Raw genomic sequence first — 21,185 nt, 5'->3', positions numbered from 1 at the left:
GCAATTCTAATTGCCCAAATAAATATCTGCTGTTTGAATTCAGTGAATTTTTCCTCTGTCAACAGCTCTGAATTCAATCTAAATACTAATAAACTATTGGTGTAGGGGATTATTTGACCTCATCAAACATATTTTGTCATATCACGAAGCAAACTCGGAATCCAAAGACATTTTGTCAATGGTTTGAAAGTCTATCAAGTAATTTTGGAATCATCCTGGACTCTCTGTCTCTCATATCCTAGATCCAATCCATAAGTAAATCCTGTCAGCTCTACCTTCAGACTATATCCAGATTCTTCTCTCCAATTCTAGTGCCACCACTCTGGTCCCAGCCCCCATCAATTCTCACCTGGCTTACTTCACTACCCTCCTATCTGGTCTTAATGCCTCTACTCTTGCCTCTCATGTATGTTCTCAGTACAGTGACTACAGTATCCTTCTAGATAAGGCAGATCACATGACTTATTCTCAGAAACCTTCAGACTCCTCATTTCAGAGTAAAAGCCAACCTACATCCTCAGAAAGTCCTCAAGAACTTCTGTTAACCTCCTAATTCATCCTGCTCAGCCATACTAGCCTTCTTGCTTTTCCATGAACAGATCAAGCTGACTTCTAGACCTTTTCACCCTCTACCTGGAATTCTCTTCCCCATACATATTTGTATGGCTCACCCCTCACCTTCTTTAGGTCTTTGCTCAAGTTCACCTGGTCATCCTTTCTGACCACCATATTAAAAATAGCACTATTTATCTTTCCCTTCCCTATTTTCCTTCATTACACTTATCACTATCAGATATACTTGCTTCTTTTCTATCATTCTATCTCCGCACGCACACACACCCCACTCCCCCGCCACGTGTATGCTCCATAGAGGAGTACGGGCTTGGTATATCTCAAGTGCTTACACAGTCGTTGGCACATGGTAAATAGTAAATACTTTGTGAGTGAATGAATGAATAAATGAATGAATGAAGCAACAAAAAGATAAGCACCTTTGTCAATGTTCAAAACATTTACTTTGATAATTTAATAATCCATATAACTTTCTGTAATATCATCCACTGATTACCTCTCCCCCTTGTGTCTAAATTAAGTTCAAATTATGAAGTAATTTAAAAATGATTTTTAATTGCTTAACAAGTAGAAATACAATCAGTGACAATTATTAAGTAAAACATTAAACAACCCAATTACCTTTTTTTAAAGGTCACGATGAAATATTCCTTTCCTGTCAAATGAAAAGCTTCAGTTACTCTCTACACTACAAAAGCTTAACAGAATGTCAGTGTACATCACACCTATGTGTGGCACCTCTGGCAAAGACGTGTTGTTTCCTCTTCCCTACATCTGCTTAAGCACTCTTCTTTCTGGAACATCCTTTCTGCTCCTCACTGCTGAGGAAGCTTCTGCAGATGTCTTGAAGGTCTGGCTTAGTGACTACCTCCTAAAGCCTTGCTTGACCACTTTAACATACAAATTAAAGGTACAATGTGGTCATTTCGGAAAAATGACTGGTAAATTCTCAAAGCGTGAGGTCAACTTAAAAAAAATGCAAGCAGGTAGTACAGAACTGACATCTTAAGAAATAAACACACAAAATGGTTTCTAATGTGAACTGAAAAGACTATAGTAATAAAAAAAACAGTAATGCTATTTCACACTAAAATATCTAGTTGCAGAGAAAACAAAATCCTAGCCATGATTTTTTTTGTCTTAAAGAAAAATTTATATTTATAGAAAATTTTAAGTTTGGTAAGTAATTACCACTCAAAATTTTAGGGATGACATTTCTGGTCAAATAACATGAAACATATACACAAAAATAGTTTGACAAGCCCTTCTTAGTCTTCTAATTATGTGGTATTTTTTATTAGTCACAATGGGGGCCTCAACTTTTAAAAATTACATATGTAACACTAAATGTAGGAAACTGATAATTTAATGAATAACTAAAGTGAAGATACTTCCATATGAAATAAAAATTGTAAAGGGTTAAGGAAGATTACTCCTGAGTAGACTGTCTACATTATTTTTCGAAGAATATTACATTTACACAAATATATATAAAAAAGGACCAACATTATTAAAAATAAGTTTAATTCTATGCAAATATTTTCACATGATTCTCTTTCAACAGTAGATAATACAAGTCACATAAAAGTCTAAGCAGGTAAAAGGAATGGAAAAGGTTTCTTTTTAATAATTTCAAAGAAGTTAGGGTTTTGTTGTTGTTTTTTTTTATTCCAGCAATGTGCTGCTCTAATTAAAGCAGGACTATACATCTGAGTGAAATCCACCAAGAACTCTGCTGGTAAAATTTTTAATCTGTTTCATGATCAGTTTCCATTACTTTCTTCTAATCATCATAGACAAAGATCTCAGAAGTATTATATATTATTAGTGCCACGATAAGTGGCATTGACAGAAAAACTGGGGTATGACAGCTTTATTTATATTCATTTTCACTCCTAAAAAAATAAAACAGAATCATCTGTACAGTACAAACAAAATTAAAGAACTAATGCCATTCGGGAAACATACAAACAATAGTCAAGAGCTTTTCTATTTTTTTTAAATTCTTTTAATCTAAATATACGAATTCAATGTTAACTGGGAAACTGTGACACAGAATACATGATTTATATTTGCATTAACATGTATTTTATTCCTCTGTACATTTTTGCAAAATAGCACAAAAATACAAAGCAAACATATTTTCAACATGTAAAAGCAAAAAAGCATTTTTCAAATACATTTGTACTAGTAGATTTCTGGTCTCCTTTAGAAAACAAACTCAAGAATTCATTATCCTGAGTCTCTTCAAGGTCACTTGACGTTGTACAGTAATATCTTTAATTACATTTCCTCAAGACTTCTTCTAATAGCTTCTTCTAATTCCACATCTGCATTAAAAAACAGAGAATTTTAATATTTAGGGCAGAAAACTAATTAACATGTGCTTTATGTAAGTCTCATCAACTACGTCTGTCTTTTCAAGAAGGAAAGGAAATACAAACTGGAGAAACTTAGGATAACTTGGCAGTTTCTCCATCATAAAATTTGCGTATTTTAAAAATGAGAATCTGGATATAATCTCAAACTGAATTATATTATAAATGAGCTTAATGTGTTAAGTAACTTGCAAGTTATTTCCATTTAGAGATGTAGAAAGTCAACTAACTGCTAGAATCACTAACAAGTAATCACTAGATTCAATATTAAAAAAAAAAAAATCTATGCACTTATTTCCAAAAAGACTTGAGGTAATTAAGACTTAAAATAGAAACAGGTATTCACTCACAAGTGGAAGATAAAAACACCAACAACAACAAACACACAGATACAGATTAGATTGGTAAGGGAGGATGGGAGGAGGGCGAAAGGGTCAAGGGGCACATGCGTACAGCGACAGATGGTAATTAGTCCCTGGGTGGTGAATGTGATGTAGTCTACACAGAAACTGAAATACAACGATGTACACCTGAAATTTATATAAACCAATGTTACATCAATAAAGAAAAAAAAAAGAAAGAAATAGGTAAAACCATGAAATGACAAAATCTCACAGGCTATTAAAAGTTTAAAGTTTTCCAGCATCTAAGGCAGAGTGAAACTCATGGCTATATGATGTCTTCTGAGAAGCATATATTATATACACATATGCACTCATGTAACACTTATTGAATGCCCACTGTACACTAGGCACAGGAATGTAATAGTAAACAAGACAGACATTCTTGGGCTCACAGGTCTTTCTCCATTTTTCTCCCTGAGATGGGTGCTAAAGCCAATAAGGGTGGAATTAGGTGCCAATTTCTTGGCCTTCACTAGCTTCTCAGACCAGAATTATCTCATCCTATCCAGTCTCTCAGAGCCTACTTGGTTCACAGGCGCCAGTGATCCCTCTAAGATGCAGCTGTACCTTCCTCTGAGCTGGGGCACTGGTGTTATGATGTCTGTAATTTAAAATGCTGTCAGTTAACATACACTGTGTGTGAAGTTAATGCTAGATTCAAGGTCAGTGAGTTGCCCTAAGATGAATTCAAAGGGATGAGGAAATGCAAAGAAAAGCCAAGACGCTCCCAGCAAAGAACAACAAGAATGACAAGACTTGTAAGAGATATGAAAATATCTCAAATATAAAGTTGCAGTAATGAAGAGTGTGGTTGGTACCAGAGCAAGAATAGATGAACAGACCAAAGGAACAGCATAGAGAGCTCAGAAACAGACCCATGCATATATGGAAACTTGATTTATGACAAAAGTGGCACTGCAGAATGGTGGGAAAAGATGGTCTTTTTAATAAATGGCAGTGGGTCACAACTGATAGGCCTATGGACAAACAAAACAGAATTTTACCCCTACCTTATGGAATATATAAAAATAAATTTCAGATTTACTGTATATATGATTGTGAAAGGCAAAATAACAGAGCTTCTAGAAAATACAAGGGAGTATCTTCATGACCTTAGTGTGGGGAAAGATTTATTAAATAGAATTCAAAAAACATTATGGGAAAGAATGCTAATTTAGAATGTATTAAAATTATTTATTTTTTTTATAATTTTATTTATTTATTTTTCTCCCCAAAGCCCCAGTAGATAGTTGTATGTCATAGCTGCACGTCCTTCTAGTTGCTGTATGTGGGACGCGGCCTCAGCATGGCCAGAGAAGCAGTGTGTCGGTGTGTGCCCGGGATCTGAACCCGGGCTGCCAGCAGCGGAGCGCACACACTTAACCACTAAGCCATGGGGCCGGCCCTAAAATTACTTTTATCCATCAAAAGATACCATTCAATGAGTAAAAAGGCAAACATAGAGTGGGAGAAAATACATGGAACTTGTACCCAGAAAGAACTGAAAGATTTTCAACCCAGAAAAATCAATAAAAAGATGATCCAAAAAAACTGTCAAGAAAAGATTGACAAAAGATTATGTCAAAACGGTCAATAAACATTACTCATCAGAAAAATGTAAATTAAAACCACAAAGAGGGGCCGGTCCGGTGGTGTAGGGGTTAAGTTTGCGCGCTCCGCTTCGGCGGCCCAGGGTTCGCAGGTTTGAATCCCTGGCGTGGACCTACGCACTGCTCATCAAGCCATGCCGTGGCAGGCATCCCACATATAAAGCAGAGGAAGATGGGCACAGATGTTAGCCCAGGGCCAATGTTCCTCAGCAAAAAGAGGAGGACTGGCAACAAATGTTAGCTCAGGGCCAATCTTCCTCATACACACACACAAAAAAACCACAAAGAAATACTAGTACATACCCATCACTAGCTATACTTAAAAAGACTAAATAATTTCAATGATTAGTGAAGATGCAGATCAATGGGAACTCATATACACTACTGGGACAAAAGAAATTGGCACAACCATTTTGGAAAAACAATTTGGCATTACCTACTAAAGTTGAACAAAAGCAATTCCACTCCTAGGTATATGTTCCCAGAAATATGGACATATGTGCACCAAGAGACATGTATGAGAATGTTCACAGTAGCATTATTTGTAATAGCCAAAAGGTACAAATCAAATGTCTATAAATAATAGATGAATTATGATATATACATAAAATAGACTATTATACAGGTATTAGAAATGAACAAACCAAAGCTACATGCTAACACCTGCATAAATCTGTAAAACAATGTTGAATGAAGGCATCCAGACACAAAAGAATATAGACTATGCCTGTGCTGTCCAATATGATGGACACTGACCATAGGTGGCTATTTATATTTAAATTAATTAAAACTAAATCAAATTTAAGATTCAGTTCCTCAGGTAAGCCACAATTCAAGTGCTTATTAATAAACACATGACTATTAGAACATTTTCATTATCACTGAAAATTCTACCAGACAGTGATGGTCTAGATGATCCCATTTAGATAAGTTCAAAATCAAGCACTACTAAACCAGTGTTTTACGACATGATAGTGGTTACTGACCTTTGGGAATGAGTGCAGGGGAGGCAGTAGGAAGGAATGCAGGGAACACTTCTGAGGTACTGGTTGTTATGGGTTGAATTGTGTCCCCAAAATATATGTCCTAACCCCTGGTACCTCTGAATGTGACCTAATTTGGAAATAGGGTCTTCACAGGTGTAATCAAGTTAAAATGATGTCACTAGGGAGAGCCCTAATCCAACAGGACTGGTGCCCTTATAAGAAGAAAATACCACGTGAAGCAGACAAACAGGAAGAAGATGGCAACATGATGATGGAGGCAGAGACTGGAGTGATACATCTACAAGCCAAGGGATGCCTACAATTGCCAAAAGCTAGGAGAGGGACCACGGCCCTACAGACAGCTTGACTTCTAGAACTGCGAGACAATAAATTTCTGTTGTTTTAAGCCACCTAGTTTGTGGTACTTAGTTACAGCAGCCCGAAGAAATTAATACATTGGTGATGTTCTATTTTTTTAACCTGAGGGATGGTTATCTGCTTTGTGATGTTTTGTACAATTTTTATGTGCATTATACTATACACATATACACACAGAACCAAAATACTGGAGAATACCAGCATGTAAGTTGGGGGAAGATGATCAGAGTCAAAGTGTTCTCCTTTTATTATTGTATAGAGGCAGACAACATGTAGATATACTTTAGTCTTTTAAGTTATATATAAAAAATGTGGTACAATGCAGAGGGAACTACAAAAGAGTAGAAACAAAGTATACAACTTAACAAACCAATTAAAAAAATAAAAAGAGGAAGCTAAGAATGAAATAGCAGAAATAAATATAAAAATATTAATATCTACAGTGAGCTTATATGAATTAAACTTGCCTGTTAAAAGACTCGATAAAAACAAAAAATCAACTAAATGGTTCCACTTTCAATAATAGTGGAGTAGCTTATATTGGATTAACCTTCCCACAGATAACAATTACAAACTATTTTAAAGCACTGGAGAGCAAAAAAATCAGGTAGAAAGGGCTCAGAAGTTCATCACCGAAAGAAGCAAATTGCACAAGGTTAAATTTGCAGCTTTATAGATTTTTGCTTTAGGGCATTCCCCAATCCCTATGGAACAAGATGGAAGAACTTCACCCAGAAAGCCAACCTCTTTGTGGCTTGAGGAGCCAAAGACAGAGTTTAGGTCTGTCAGAGAAGCTGGAAAGTGGAGTTGGGGTGGGATGGGGGTGGTCCAAGGGAAAGAAGAAGATCCCAACAAAAACAAGAAAGCAACAGGAAGGGGATCCCCCAAATCCACAAATCCTTGGTTGACTTCTGAACTGTGCACACACAGAAGAGGATCCAAGATTCTCAGTGAAAAGCAACAGTTGGAAAGCTAAAAGTAATTTTAGCTGTTGCCGGCTGTGGAGGAAGCAGAGTTTGGAGGCTGAGTCTAGCAAGTTAACTGCCTACAAGGGAAAAAAACAACCAACGTTCCTCAGATGAAGATAACAGAATCCAGAGAATCTGTAATATACATCCACAACATCCAGTATACATCAAAACTCACTTGACTTGCAAAGAAACAAGAAATGTGACCCACAGTCAAGAGGAAGAGTAGTCAATAGAAACTAACCCCCAAGATAATCAAGGTGTTAGAATTAGCAGAAAAGGACTTTAGAAAAGTTATAAATATTTTCAAGGACTTTAAGGAGGAGTCGATAGGAAAACTCAACAAAGATATGAAGAGATATGAAAGCTATAAAATAACAACTAAATGGAAATTCTAGAACTGAGAAATACAATATTTGAAAGGGAAAATTCACTAGGTGAGCTTAACATTGGAGGCAGCAGAAAAAAGCATCAATATACTTGAAGGTTGAACAATAGAAGTTATCCAATATGAAGAATAGAGAAAAAAGATTGGGAAAAAAAAGAACAAACCTGAGGATAAATTTAAGCTGCCTAACATATGTATAATTGGAATTCCAAAAGAAAAGAAAAGAAACAGAAAGTGGGGCAAAAAAATTGTCAAGAAACAATAGCTGGAAATTTCTAAAACTGGGAGAAACCTATCAACTTACAGATACAAGGAGCTAAGAAAACTACAACAGGATAAATAACAAAGACAACCACATATAGGGACATTACCAAAAACTGCTAAAATCCAAAGACAAAGAAGAAATACTGAAGGCAACAAGAGGAAAAAAAATGACACTTTATATATAGAGGAACAATAATATAAATTATGGTGACTTATGGTAACAAACAATGGAGGCCACAAGACAATGGAATGACATCTTTAAAGTGCTGAAGGGAAAATATATTAGTCAACCAGAATTCGAAAGCCAGAGAAAATATCCTTCAAAATTAAAGGAAAACTAAAGATATTTTCATATAAACAAAAACAGAATATTCATCACTAACAAAAATGCATTACATTTTGGGGCCAGCCTGGTGACACAGTGGTTAAGTTCATGCACTCTGCTTTGGCACCCCGGGGTTCACAGGTTCAGGTCCTGAGTGTGGACCTAAGCATCGCTTATCAAGCCATGCTGTGGCAGGTGCGCCACATATAAAGTAGAGGAAGATGGGCACAGATGTTAGCCCAGGGCAGTCTTCCTCAGCAAAAAAAGAGGAGGATTGGCAACAGATGTTAGCTCAGGGTTAACCTTCCTCACACACTCACACACACACACACACACACACAAATGCATCACATTTTTTAATGGAAGAAAGGAAGTTCTCGAGGCTGTTCTCGAAAATAACACCAGATGGAAACTCTAATCTACTGGAAAAAATGAAGATCACTGGAAATGGTTAACTATGTAGGTAAATATAAAAGACTATGTATTTCTTCTCCTTCTTTAAAATTCACAGCACTGTTTAAAGCAAAAAATAACATTTTCTTGTAGCGTTTATAACACATGTAGATGTAATACACAAGACAATTATCGCATAGGGCATTGGAGGCAGGAGGTAAACTGACCTATAGTATTGCAAGGTTTCTACATTTTAGATGAAGTGGAGTATGGTAGCACTCAGTATAATGTAAAAAGAAAAATATATATATATTGTAATTTTTAGAGCAACCATAAAAATAGGTGCAAGGGGCTAAAAAGACACTAGATATATTAAAATGGTAAACATTAAATTAATATAAGAGTAAAACGTAAAGATTATAACAATCCAAAAGAGGGCAACAAAGGAGGAACTAAGAGGCAAGAGAGGGAACAAAGAGAAAACAAAATGGCAAACAAGCATCCAACCACGTAAGAAATTACATTAAATGTTAATGGACTGAACAATCCATTATTAAAAAGTAGAGATTGTTAGAGTAAATCAGAAAGTAAGATGGAGGGGCCGGCCCGGTGGCGCAAGCAGTTAAGTGTGTGCGCTCCGCTGCAGCGGCCCGGGGTACATCAGTTTTGGATCCTAGGTGCGCACCGATGCACTGCTTGTCGAGCCATCCTGTGGTGGCGTCCTATATAAAGCAGAGGAAGATGGGCATGGATGTTAGCTCGGGGCCGATCTTCCTCAGTAAAAAGAGGAAGATCAGAATCAGATGTTAGCTCGGGGCTGATCTTCCTCACACACACAAAAAAAGTAACATCGAACTTTATGGTGTCCATATGAGATGTACTTTCAATATAAACACACACATAGATTGAAAGTAAAAGGATGGAAAAATATATACCATGTAAACATTAAACATAAGATAGCCTGAGTGTATATGCCAACAAATTGGACGTAGAAGAAATGGATAAATTCTTAGACTCATACAACCTCTCAAAACTGAAACAGGAAGAAACAGAGAATCTGAATAGACCAATCACAAGCAAAGAGATTGAAACAGGAATCAAAAACCTCCCCAAAATCAAAAGTCCAGGACCAGATGGCATCTCTGGAGAATTCTACCAAACATTCAAAGAAGAGTTAATACCTATCCTTCTCAAACTATTACAAAAAATTGAAGAAGATGGAATGCTTCCTAACTCATTCCTCGAGGCCAACATCACCCTGATACCAAAACCAGACAAGGATAACACAAAGAAGGAAAATTATAGGTCAATATTACTGATAAACAAAGATGCAAAAATCCTCAACAAAATATTGGCAAATTGAATACAGCAATACATTAGAAGGATCATACACCATGATCAAGTGGGATTTATACCAGGGACACAGGAATGGTTCAACATACACAAATCAATCAATGTGATATACTACATTAACAAAATGAGGAACAAAAACCACATGATCATCTCCATAGATGCAGAGAAACCATTTGACAAGATCCAACATCCATTTATGATAAATGGGTATAGAAGGAAAGTACCTCAACATCATAAAGGCCATATACGATAAACCCACAGCCAACATCATACTCAATGGGGAAAAACTGAAAGCCATTCCTGTGAGAACAAGAACAAGACAACAGTGCCCACTGTCGCCACTCGTATTCAACACACTATTGGAGGTTTTTGCCAGACCAATTAGGCAAGAAAAAGAAATGAAAGGTATCAAAATTGGAGAGGAAAAAAAAAAACTCTGTTTGCGGACGACATGATTCTATATATAGAAAACCCTAAGAATCCACCAGAAAACTATCAGAAATAATCAACAACTACAGCAAAGTTGCAAGGTACAAAGTCAACTTACAAAAATCAGGTGCAGGCCGGCCCCGTGGCTTAGCGGTTGGGTGCGCACGCTCCGCTACTGGCGGCCTGGGTTCAGATCCTGGGCGCGCACCGACGCACCGCTTCTCCAGCCATGCTGAGGCCGCGTCCCACATACAGCAACTAGGAGGATGTACAACTATGACATACAACTACCTGCTGGGGCTTTGGGTAAAAAAAAAGGAGGAGGATTGGCAATAGATGTTAGCTCAGAGCCGGTCTTCCTCAGCAAAAAGAGGGGGATTAGCATGGATGTTAGCTCAGGGCTGATCTTCCTCACAAAAAAAAAAAAAAAAAATCAGTTGCATTTCTATACACTAATAACAAACTAGCAGAAAGAGAAGTCAAGAATACAATCCCATTTACAATCGCAACAAAAAGAATAAAATATCTGGGAATAAATTCAACCAAGGAGGTGAAAGACCTATACACTGAACACTATAATACATTATTGAAAGAAATCGAAGAAGATGTAAAGAAATGGAAAGATACCCCATGCACATGGATTGGAAGAATAAGCATAGTTAAAATGTCCATACTACCTAAAGCAATCTACAGATTCAATGCAATCCCAATCAGAATCCCAATGACGTTCTTCATGAAAATAGAACAAAGAACCCTAAAATTTATATGGATCAACAAAAGACCCTCAATAGCCAAAGCAATCCTGAGAAAAAAGAACCAAGCTGGAGGCATCACAATCCCTGACTTTGAAATATACTACAAAGCTACAGTAATCAAAACAGCATGGTACTGGCAGAAAAACAGACACACAGACCAATGGAACAGAATTGAAAGCCCAGAAATAAAACCAGACATCTATGGACAGCTAATCTTCAACAAAGGAGCCAAGAACATACAATCAAGAAAGGAAAGTCGCTTCAAGAAATGGTGTTGAGAAAATTGGACAGCCACATGCGAAATAGTGTAGACCATTATCTTATACTATACGTAAAAATTAACTCAAAATGGATTAAAGACTTGAATGTAAGACTTGAAACCATAAAACTCCTAGAAGAAAATATAGGCAGTACACTCGGTCTTAGCAGCATCTTTTTGAATACCATGTCTACTCAGGCAAGGGAAACAAAAGAATAAATAAACAAATGGGACTACATCAGACTAAAGAGCTTCTGCAAGGCAAAGGAAATCATGAACAAAATGAAAAAAACAACCCACCAACTAGAAGAAAATACTTACAAATCATATATCCAACAAGAGTTAATTTCCAAAATATATAAAGAATTCATACAGCTCAAGAACAAAAAAATAAAACTGATTAAAAAAATGGGCAGAGGATATGAACAGACATTTTTCCAGAGGATATACAGTTTGCCAACAGGCATATGAAAAGATGTTCAATGTCACTAATTTTTAGGGAAATGCAAATCAAAACTACAATGAGATATCACCTTATACCAGTTAGAATAGGTATAATCACCAAGACAAAAAATAACAAATGTTGGAGAGGATGTGGAGTAAAGGGAACCCTCATACACTGCTGGTGGGAGTGCAGACTGGTGCAGCCACTGTGGAAAACAGTATGGAGATTTTTCAAAAAATTAAAAATAGAAATACCATAAGACCCAGTTATCCCACTACTGGGTATTTATCCAAAGAACATGAAATCAACTATACAAAGAGATTTATGCACCCCTATGTTCATTGCAGCATCATTCACAATAGCCAAGATGTGGAAGCAACCCAAGTGCCCATCAACTGATGAATGGATAAAGATGTGGTGTGTATATATATATATATATATGCAACAGAATACTGCTCAGCCATAAAAAAGGCCAAAATCATCCCATTTGCAACAACATGTATAGACCTTGAGAGTATTATGTTAAGCAAAATAAGCCAAAGACGAATGCCATATGATTCCACTCATATGTGGAAGATAAACACATGGATAAAGAGAACAGGCTAGTGGTTACAGAGGGAAAGGGGTTGGGGGATAGGTGAAAGGGGTAAACGGGCACATATGTATGGTGATGAATAGAAACTAGACTATTGGTGGTGAGCACAATGCAGTCCATACAGCAACTGATATATAATAATGTAGACCTGAAATTACACAATGTTATAAACCAATATGACCTCCTAAAATACTTAAAAAATAAAAAGAAGGCTTGAGTGGCTACATTAAAATCAGATAAAAAAGATTTCATGATAAAAGGTATTAACAGAGATAAAGAATATTTCATAATGATCAATGGGCCAGTTCATTAGGAAGACACATCAGAGGGCCGGCCCTGTGGCTTAGCGGTTAAGTGCACGTGCTCCACTGCTGGCGGCCCGGGTTCGGATCCCAGGCACGCACCGACACAGCACTTCTCCGGCCAAGCTGAGGCCATGTCCCACATACAGCAACTAGAAGGATGTGCAGCTATGACATACAACTATCTACTGGGGCTTTGGGGGGGAAATAAATAAATAAATAAAATTATATATATTAAAAAAAGAGGAATTTAAAAAAAAAAAAAGGAAGACATCAGAAATATATATGCAATTAAAAACAGAACTTCAAAATACAAAAGTATAAACTAACAAAACTAAAGAGAAAAAATAAACCCACAATCAGTGATGAAGAGTTCATTGTCCCTACTGCAGTAATCAATAGACCAACCAGATAAAAAAATCAGAAAGGATAAAGAAGATCTGATATTATCAACCATGTTGACCTAATTGATATTTATAAAGTATTTTACCCAATAAATAGAGAAAACACATTCTTTATTTTTATTTTCTTGTGAGAAGATTAGTCCTGAGATAACATCTGTCGCCAATCCTCCTCTTTTTGCTGAGGAAGATTGGCCCCGAGCTAACATCTGTGCCCATTTTCTTCTATTTTACGTGGGATGCCTGCCACAGTATGGCTTGATAAGCAGTGCGTAGGTGTGCACCCAGGATCCAAACCTGTGAACCCTAGGCCACCAAAGCAGAGTGCATGAACTTAACCACTATGCCACCGGGCCAGTCCCAGAAAACACGTTTTTTTCAAGTGCATACGGAATGTTCACCAAGACAGATCACATATTGGGCCACAAAAATCTCAATAAATTTCAAAAGATTTAAATTTTACACAATATATTCTCTTATAACAACAAAATAAAATTAGAAATGAATAATAAAACATTCAAATATTTGGAAATTAAACAATGTACTTCTAAAAAGCCAACAGGTCAGAGAAGAAAGTACAAGGAAAATTAGAAAATATTTCAAACTGATTGATAGCAAAAATACAAGATATGAAAATTTGTGGAACACAGCAAAAGTAGAGGGTTGACTATAGTTTGTGAACAGAATCCAGTCCACGGGCAATTTTTATAAATAAACTTTTATTGGGCACATCCACACTCATTTGCTTATGTATTGTGTATGGCTGCTTTCATGCTATAAAGCAGAGTTGAGTAATCGTAACAGAAACCATAGGACCCACAAAGCCTCAAATATTTACTACCTGGTGTTTTATAGAAAAAGCTTGCTTAGAGTAAAATATATACTTTTACATGTTTATATTAAAAAAACAAGAAAAGCTTTAAGTTAACAATCTAAGTGTCACACTAAGAAGCTATAAAAGATCAGCAAATTAAACCCAAAGTAGAAGGAAGGAAATAATAAAGAGCAGAAATCAATGAAATTGAAAGCAGACTAAAAAGAGAGAAATTATCAACTACAAAAAGTTCATTCCTTGAAAAGATCAAATAAATTGATAAACTTCTAGTGAGACTAATCAAGAAGAGAGAAAAACAGGGGCAGGTCCTACAGAGTAGTGGTTAAGTTTGGTGCATTCTGCTTTGGCAAGCCCCGGTTCAGGGGTTCGGATCCCAGGCACAGGCCTACAGCACTCATCAACCACGCTGTGGCAGTGACCCACATATAAAGTAGAGGAAGACTGGTACAGATGTTAGCTCAGGGTTAATCTTCCTCAAGCAAAAACCGAGTAAGGTTGGCAATGGATGCTACCTCAGGGCTAATCTTCCTCAGCAAAAAAAAAAAAAAAAAGATTAGAGAAAAACAAAAATTACCAGTATCAGGAACAAATGAGATATTACCACAGATCATACAGGAAAAAAAAAAAATACATAATAACGGAATATTATTATGAACTTTACATTGGTACATTTGACAATCTAGGTAAAATGAGCAAACGACTTTAAAAACACAATTCTCCAAAACTGACACAAAAAGAAACAAAACCCAAATACTTATATATATTAAAGAAAATGAATTTATTATCAAAAGACTTCCCAGAAAGAAAACTCCAGGCCCAGAGAGTCTTACTAGTGAATTCTCTGAAATATTTAAAGAAGAAATAAAATCAGTCTTGGAGTGAATTCAACAAAATGGTGGAGTAGGCAACTCCTGTCCTTCCACAGAAATAAGGAAACACAAGCAGAAACCATCAGAAACAACTTTGTCAAAAGTCTGAAAAACATTCAAAGGTTCACAGCAACCAAGCAAACACTGAATCAAGAAAAAGAAAATATAAAAACAGTAGGAAAGCCTTGTGGTATTTTTACTGGCCCTTTCCCCATCACCTCCCTGATTCGGCAGCAGTCTTGAAGGCAGGAGCCCATATTGCTAGTATGGGACCCTGGTCCACATGGAGCAGAGCAGAACTACAAATTATTGTGTTGGTCTGTTCTAATCTGTCTGGGGGCTACCCTAAAGACTGACACAAAGCATTTGTTTCTGTTTTGCCTAGCTTGGAACCCACTCAGGACAGAAAGGCAGCGGCATTGGTCAAAAACATTGTAAGGCAAATAAAAAACCTACAGACTGGGGCAAAAGATTATGGTTGAAACATATAATAGACTGCCTAATTCCTGGGAAGAAAAGCCATGAAGAGAATTTCTTTGGGAAAGTAGAACATTCAAAAGCATCTATGTGGGGCCAGCCCCGATGGCCTAGTAGTTAGAGTCTGGTGCGCTCCACTTTGGGGGCCTGGGTTCAGTTCCCAGGCATGGAACCACACCACTTGTCTACCAGTGGCCACGCTGTGGCAGCAGCTCACATACAGAAAAGAAAACAAAAAAAAAAAGAGGAAGATTGGCATCAGATGTTAGCTCAGGGTGTATCTTCCTCAGCAAAGAAAACAAAAAGGCATCTATGTGTACTAGAGAATTTAGAAAGCCATGCACATGCCCAGGACAGGATGCACGCTCAGAAAATACCTGAGACATCTCTAAGCTTTCACCACTGGCTGTTCTGTAGGCTCAGTGCTAGCCTAGCTAAATGTTGAGGGCCCCAGTACACAGCCCATCTGCAAACACTGGGAGAGGTTGTTTTTTTTGTTTTTTTTTTTTGTTTTTTTTAGCTCATAGTATTTAAGGAAGTCTCTGTCAAAACACTAGCTCAACACAAGCTAAAGGAACAGACCTCAGTGACCAGACATGACGAGGACTATAGTTTTTACAAAAATAGTTTGGAAAAGTAACTAAACAAAAGGACAACTGAAGCCTTCAACAATCAAGAACAGCAAACTCTGGGGAAGAGACAGAATCTGATTTCCAGAGGTACTGCACTATGATATTTGCATAGCTAGTTTTCAACAAAAACACAATGAATACACAGAAACATGAAAGTATGGCACATTGAAAGGAAAAATATAGAGTTAAATAGTCCCTGAGAAAGCCTAGACATTGGACTCACTAGACAAAGACTTTAAACCAACTGTCTTAAATACGTTCTAAGAGCAAAAGTAAACCATGAACAAAGAACTAAAGGAAACCAGGAAAACAATATATGAACAAAATAAAAATACCGATAAAGAGATAGAAATTATGAAATGCCACCAAACAGAAATTCTGGCGCTGAAAAGTGCAACTAAAATGAAAAGTTAATTACAGGAGTTTAACAAATTTAAGCAGATAGAAAAAAGAATCAACAAACTTGAAGATAGCACAATTTATCCAGTTGGAAGAACAAAGAAAAATGAAGAAAAGCAAGCAGAACCTAAGGGACCTGAGGGGTACCATCAAATGGACTAAGACACATATTATGGGAGTCTCAGAAGGAGAAGGGGCAGAAAAAATATTTGAAGAATAATGGCTGAAAAATGTCCCAAATGTGATGAAAGATACATGAAGCTCAACAATCTCCAGGCGAGAGAACCTCAAAGAGATCTACACTGAGACACACTATAGTCAAACCGTCAAAAGCCAAAACAACAAAAGCAGCAAGAGAGAAGCAACTCATCACATATAAAAGATTCTCAATAAGATTAATAGCTTATTTCTCTCCAAAAACCACGGAGGTCAGAAGGCAGTGAGATGACATATTTCAAGTGCTGAAAGAAAAAAAATACTGTCAATCAAGAATTGTATATCCAGAGAAACTATTCATCAAGAATGGAGGAGAAATTAAGATATTCCCAGATAAACAAAAGCTAAGGGAGTTTCTTACTAGTAGACCTGCCCTACAAGAAATGCTAAAGAGACTCCTTCAGGTTGAAATGAAAGGACATTAGACAGTAACTCAAAGAACATGAAGAAATATGAATGTGAAGAAATAAAGAACATTTGCGGGAAGGATGTCTCTGTTTTTCTTTTATATGGCTAAGTCTATGTTTCTCTTACTCTCCTTTCTCTTGTCCTTAATTTCATTTTCTTTGAAGGAGAGGTAATTATGGCAGTACTAGGAGTTAGAAGACCTATACACAAATCATGCCGCAGTCATTTTGAGGCTGTGAATAGGGAGGCAAATTACTTAATGTTTAGAAAACTAAGTTTTTACATAAAATGAGAGAATATTCTGACTCTCACAAGTTATGATTAAGAGCAGCTTTGAAAATATTAGATTTTTCATAAACATTAACTAAAGTAAAAAATGACCATACTAATCTCTCTTATCCTGTTTTTTAAACTGGCCACAATATGGAGTTTTACTGTTTACATTATACTATAATATTAATAATTATATTGATTGCTATTAATTAAAGGAACTCTAAGGCAAACTGCTGACATTTATGGAAAGATGGTTTTGCAATGGCAACCATCCACATAATGCTGCCCTCTTTTCTTTCCTAGTGATTTGAGTCACAATACCTGCTAAGTAGGCATAACCTCCAGAGCAGATCTTAGATGCAGGTAACAGTGAATAATGATAATGATGATGATCAAAATCACAATAACAGCAGCAGCAACCAATACCTACACTGCTTCTTATCTGCCAGGTTATTCTAGTAAGATAAGTACACTAGTATTCCCATTTTTAAAATGAGAAAAGTGACACACAGTGAAGTTAAGTGACTTGCCCAATAGTACAACTTGTAAGTGGCAGAGCTGAGTTTTAATCCAGGCAGTCCAAATCCAAAGTCTACACTATTCACCTCTACGCTATGTGGACTCTAGTTCCCCTGTCTGGTATATAAAATAATTTACATGGGATCTTTACAATTGGCCTGGATAGTCACAGTCTGATTCGTCTACAGAGAACAACAAAGAATGAGACAAATCACGGTGGAGGGAAGGGGGATGAATAGGAAAACTGCCTTTTCCCCAAGGCAAAAGACCACAAGCAAATTTATCCTGCCTTTTGCCACCATCTGTCAGGCATTTACAGTGTTGTGTTGGGAAGGGAAGAAATAAGAAGAAAGTTGAGAAGTTAAACTTTTTTGAGTTTTGCTACCAGGTCTGGACTAGACCATCACTTGGCTTCTATGGTGCAGGGTCAAGAAAATCAGCCACTATTCTCCCAGCCAAATAGCCTCTGTGTTAATTTCCCTTTTCTAGTTATGGGGAGATGGGTCCTGGTAGCTCTAACATGTTTTAGGTTTGTTATAAATTTATTAATTCAACAAACAATCATTACTGCCAAACACTGTGCTAGGTGCTACTGAAATAAAGACAAATAAAACATGATCCTCGCCCTCAAGGAGCTCACAGTCTAGTGGGGATGAGAGATGCAGACAGAAATTTTTTAAATCCACTTGGTATGGTACAGAGGGGGCCTAGAGGAGGCAGTGGTTAGTCTTCTCTAAAGATGAAAAATCTAGAAGAGGCACTGACCATACAAAATTGTCTATGAAATGACAATTATATATGGTTCAACCTAAGAGATGATATTTGAGCTAGTTCTTGTTAGGAGAAAAGGAGGGAGGAAAGGAAGGGTATTAGAGGAAAGTGCAAAGGAGTCCATACTCCTTAACTTACATGGAACACTGTGTGCTTCTCACACTTATTTTATATAAAGCATCAGGAAATGAAAAAAAAAAACACCACACACATAACACCCCTCTGATTTTTCTTGGAATTGGAGCATTATGTCCCTACCTCATTTGACAACCAGTTAAAAGTTTAAAGTATCTTTTCTTGACTCCTTTAACAGTAATATTTTTTCCAAACTAAAGAATCACAAAAATGTAAAAACTCTCCAAATCTCCAAACCATAAAATGTATTATGTAGATAATAAAATGCTAGAAATTCTGGTACATATTCATTTATTACACATCTCAGATTTCCTGGGTTACTCAGGAGCCCACAAAACTGTGAAGGCTTCCCAAGTGTGGTTTTTTAAAAGTTCTAATTTTGTCTGGCATTTTCCATGGGATTAGTCATGGGTAGCAAACAAAGGTTGCAAAGTCTGAACTACTTAGATGCTCAGTGGTGTTTGTCTTTTAATGATATGATAAACAACCCAGCTGGCAGTTTTGTTTAAAACTCATGAAAGTTCTTTCATTTGTTTAACTCATCATTATGCGGCTGCTTAAGCACTGAGCTAGACCTTGCAAGACCATGTTGGAAAAACAAGTTGGTCAAAAAACTTGCTTCCAATTAGGCTGTAGATTTACTGCCAACTTTGTTTAACCAGTGAATTTTGGCTATAAGAGAGAAAGATTAGAGTTTTCTACTACATTGAATGGATGAACCAATTCCACTGCTAGACTCAAATTCCCAAACTCCTAATAGCACAAAGCTCTAGCATGCTCTTAGTCAAACTAATTGCATTATATGAGAGGTCAAGCAAATACACAGAAAACAAATCAGCTGGGCCATTGTGTTTGTGCTTATTTAGCCACATTTCCCTACTTTCTAGTCACCACATTCCCACTCTCAAATCTCCAACAACAAATACAAATTGAAATGTATATTAAGATGCCTACTGTTGTCCTTTAATGTCAAAGATGCCAATAGAATAGTTTCAACTTCTTCAATGAAGTTTAAAGTACTTTCTAAAATCTGTTGTTCCATTTTTCCCCAATGGTTATTAAAAAGCACAGTCTGTTATGGGAAAACCAAAGTAAAAAATGAGCATATGACACAACCAAATAGTAGTAAGCCATCAAATGATCTGATGTGAAGTAATATAAAAAGTTCTCTTAAACCTACGGAAAGAAATAACTTTTCCTCTAAGAAGGGGGAAAAAATTTTTAATTTATAGAAACAGTCCATTAATATTTAGATGTAAGTGCTTGCTTTCATGGTTCTACTGCATAACTTTTAATATTCTTAATTTAATACTACTCAAAATAAATAAAAATTAGGAAACCAAAATCTCCTAGCCCAGGGGTGAGCAAACTTTTCCTGCAAAGGGTCAGAAAATAATTATTTTAGAATTTTTGGGGGGAAAGGAGTCTATACTGTTTGTGTCACAACTACTCAACCTTGCTTTTGTAGTGTGAAAGCAGCAGCACAGACAATTCTTAAATAAAACAGTGTGGCTGTGTTCCAATAAAACTTTATTTATAAAACCAAGTGGTGGACTGGATTTGGTCCAAGGGCCATAATTGGCTGATTCCTGTTCTAGCTTTCTAAACTAGTATTGGCCCTAAATCATCTTACAAGAGAAAATGGACATTACCCTTTAAACAAGGAAATAACTTTTTTTAAACTCAGGGGTAGGAGGGAGTAGGGGGAATGAAGGTGTGAGAGAGGGAGAAATTTAAAAAACATACAGATACAATCAAATAGGGAAAGGATTAACTCCATTAGGTTACCTTCTGTGGATCTGAATTCTTCTACTGAAGTACTTTTATTACTCAGGTTATCATCACTGTCACATTCTGTAAGGCAGAATCAATAAATGCAAATGTATTTCTGAAAAAGTTATTGGGCCATAATTTATGTATTCGCAAACAATATTATTTTCAATGACTTCTCCATACCCAAGCTTACTAACTACAATTCATTAGTATTACATCACTTTCCCTAAAGCTTTGTTTTTTCCAAAAGCTTACCAAATAATATTAAAGTTAAGAAAAAAAATAAAAACTAATAAAATAGGCAATTCAATTTTAGCTCTATATTCAAAAAATTTTTTTGAAAAAGTTCCTTCTAACATAACTATTGAGGAAATATAAAGTTCTAGTATTTAAAAAAACTAGAAATTTAAAAAAGCTAGTATGTTTATTTGGATCTAGCAAATAAACTGCAAAGTTTCATTTGCATGAAATCATCTTAAAATTTTTAACAATGGTGACAGATAAAATTCTCCTGTATTTTGCAAGTCATATGCATTCATCTCTATAGAGACCACAGGTTTAAATTAACAATGCCCCTGCATGGCACAAACTCACTTATCTGATGTCTCATATGCTTTCCTAATGAGACCTAAGCCTTTATAAAAATGACATAAGTGACCAGATATTGCAAAA

At 36.4% G+C, this 21,185-nt stretch overlaps 1 protein-coding gene across 2 annotated transcripts in view; it reads right to left on the bottom strand.

The window, feature by feature from the left end:
• Positions 1 to 1,108: 1,108 nt before the first annotated feature.
• ZNF451 (zinc finger protein 451) overlaps positions 1,109 to 21,185 on the bottom strand; it is a 94,091-nt gene continuing 74,014 nt past the window's right edge. Inside the window, exons 14-15 of one of the 2 annotated variants that reach the window (XM_087438759.1) lie at positions 20,529 to 20,594; positions 1,109 to 2,903 (exon numbers count right to left, since the gene is read on the bottom strand). In XM_087438759.1, coding sequence (XP_087294885.1) covers positions 2,857 to 2,903; positions 20,529 to 20,594 — 113 coding nt within the window. In that variant the 3' untranslated portion in view covers positions 1,109 to 2,856. The remainder of the gene's footprint in view (positions 2,904 to 20,528; positions 20,595 to 21,185) is intronic. The other variant, XM_087438760.1, reaches the window with a different exon arrangement.

The sequence above is a fragment of the Ceratotherium simum genome, chromosome 13 (assembly GCF_057802395.1).
Source record: "Ceratotherium simum simum isolate JZ-2026a chromosome 13, ASM5780239v1, whole genome shotgun sequence".
In the NCBI taxonomy this organism is placed as follows: Eukaryota; Metazoa; Chordata; class Mammalia; order Perissodactyla; family Rhinocerotidae; genus Ceratotherium; species Ceratotherium simum.
Note: the sequence above shows the minus strand (reverse complement) of the source record. Positions and strands in the feature narration are given on the sequence as shown.